Source organism: Echinops telfairi, unplaced genomic scaffold (genome assembly GCF_000313985.2).
Source record: "Echinops telfairi isolate 266 unplaced genomic scaffold, ASM31398v2 ScPeMD7_41;HRSCAF=154, whole genome shotgun sequence".
Classification (NCBI taxonomy): Eukaryota; Metazoa; Chordata; class Mammalia; order Afrosoricida; family Tenrecidae; genus Echinops; species Echinops telfairi.
The window spans coordinates 3031962-3033961 of record NW_022103939.1 but is presented as its reverse complement, the minus strand read 5'-3'; the positions used below and the strand labels follow the sequence as shown (position 1 = coordinate 3033961).

The following is a 2000-nucleotide window of genomic DNA, read 5'->3' as shown; positions in this document are numbered from 1 at the left end:
GACCTTTCCTGTGTCACTGCTACATGGATAAGGTATAAGGAAGATCATTTATACTATGCTTAAAATTGAATTATTGGTTCCAACTGCTACACTTGATAGTTTATCTACTTATTAGTTAGAATCATTTTGAAAATATGAATCCATAATAAAAAATCTCCATAAGTTCTTTCAAAATGACAAAAAAGAAAATCTGAATTTTCTATAGCTATTAATGATCAAATCTCTCATTAATAATCACTCCTAGATGTTAATTAAAGAAATTATGCCAACACATATAGAAAATCTTCTAGAGACAATAATAAAAAGATTATTTGAGCTCTGCATAACTCTGATGCAAACACATGACAAAGTCATTAGAAATAAGAAAATTTTTAAGCTACTCTCACTGAAGAATACAGATGTAAAAATCGTAAACAAAAATATTAGCAAGTCAAATCTGGCAATGAATAATGGAGAATAGAATATATATCGAAATTGATTTTACTCAAGAAAAGCAAACTTTAAATTACAAATATAATTCATCATAAACCTACTACCAAGTGGATGCTGACACATAGTGAGTCTATATCTGGTTTCTGAGACTATAAAATTTTATGGGAGCAAAAAACTTCAACTTTGTCATTTGGAGCAGATAGTGATTGGTTTGAACTGCTCAAATGGTGATTAGAAGCTCAAAGCTTATTGGTAGAATTATTATTTTTAAGTTGTTTACCTATTTCTTTTTTTTCCTTTTCTTTTTTTAATTAAAAGATCATTTTATTGGGGGTTCTTACAGCTCTTATAACAATCCATATAACAATCCAGTTATATCAAGCATATTTGTACATATGTTGCCATCACTATTTTCTAAACATTTACTTTCTATTGAGACTTTGGTATCAGCTCCTCCTTTTTCCCGCTGACAACTCCTGATCACACAGGTTGGTGTGCTTCTTCCATGTGGGGTTATTTGCTTCCCTGGTAAATGGCTGTTTGTTTAACTACATTTCTTTAAGACTCCAGGAGCTATATCTTTTAATAGCTAAGCACCATCAGCTTTCTTCACCACGTCTTCAGTGAGCATGTCAGGAAGGTATCATACAGTGCCACATTTTTAGAACAAATTGGTCTTGTACATAGGTAAGATTTTACAAGAGACCCAAAGTCCATCGGCTTCCTTATTGTATTTACATATATGTACACATAAAGACAAATACCCTATATTTGTATATTTACATACTTATATATCTATATTTATGGCCATATATATAATTATTAGCTTTCTTCTTTCTTCTTTCCTCCTGCACTGCTATCATATTTATCCATCAGTCACCTCTCAGAAATTTCTCTCAGACTCATTTTGATTGGTCATACACAACCAGCAATGCTAAACTCTCCTCAAGGTTGATTTTATAACCCTTACTGTTCCCCTGTCCCTGTCATTATTGACTTGCTACTCACCTCCCCTTGCCTTATCCCCTCCCATCCCACCCCCTTCCAAACCATTGTTCCTGTCTCCATGGGTTTGTTTATCCTGCCTAATAATGTAGATAGATACAAAAAAAGAAGGAAAAGAAAGAAAAGCCATATAAATAGTTCCAAATTTAACTAGTATCCTGACCCAGAGTAGATGAATATCTCTCAGTTAAATAGCAAGCAGGGCCTGTTGTAATCCCTCAGCCCAATCTCCTTTTTTTTTTTCTTCAGGATTCTGTATCTAGGCATTTGCTTACCTAAAAGCACTCATACTCTTTAGTCCTCAGCATTTGTTCCCCAAGAGCGCACCTCCTACAACTCCCCTTTGCTTTTTCTGAAGTCAAGGATGGAGCAGTAGGGTGTCCCTCTCCCGGCCCCCAATCCATTACCATCATAATGCCATGACCCTTCAATACAGTTCCTCATGTTGTCCTGACCCCCCAACCATAAAATTATTTTCATCGCTACTTCGTAACTGTAATTTTGCTACTGTTATGAATTGGGCGACTCCTATGAAAGGTTCTCTGGACCCTCAAAGGGGTTGT

General features: G+C 35.0%; 1 protein-coding gene across 1 annotated transcript in view; it reads left to right on the top strand.

Moving 5' to 3' along the window:
- The window catches only part of MMP26 (matrix metallopeptidase 26), an 11900-nt gene extending 10200 nt beyond the window's left edge, over positions 1-1700 (top strand). The window contains exon 4 of the mRNA XM_013008553.2: positions 1687-1700. Coding sequence (XP_012864007.1) covers positions 1687-1700 — 14 coding nt within the window. The remainder of the gene's footprint in view (positions 1-1686) is intronic.
- Positions 1701-2000: the final 300 nt, after the last annotated feature.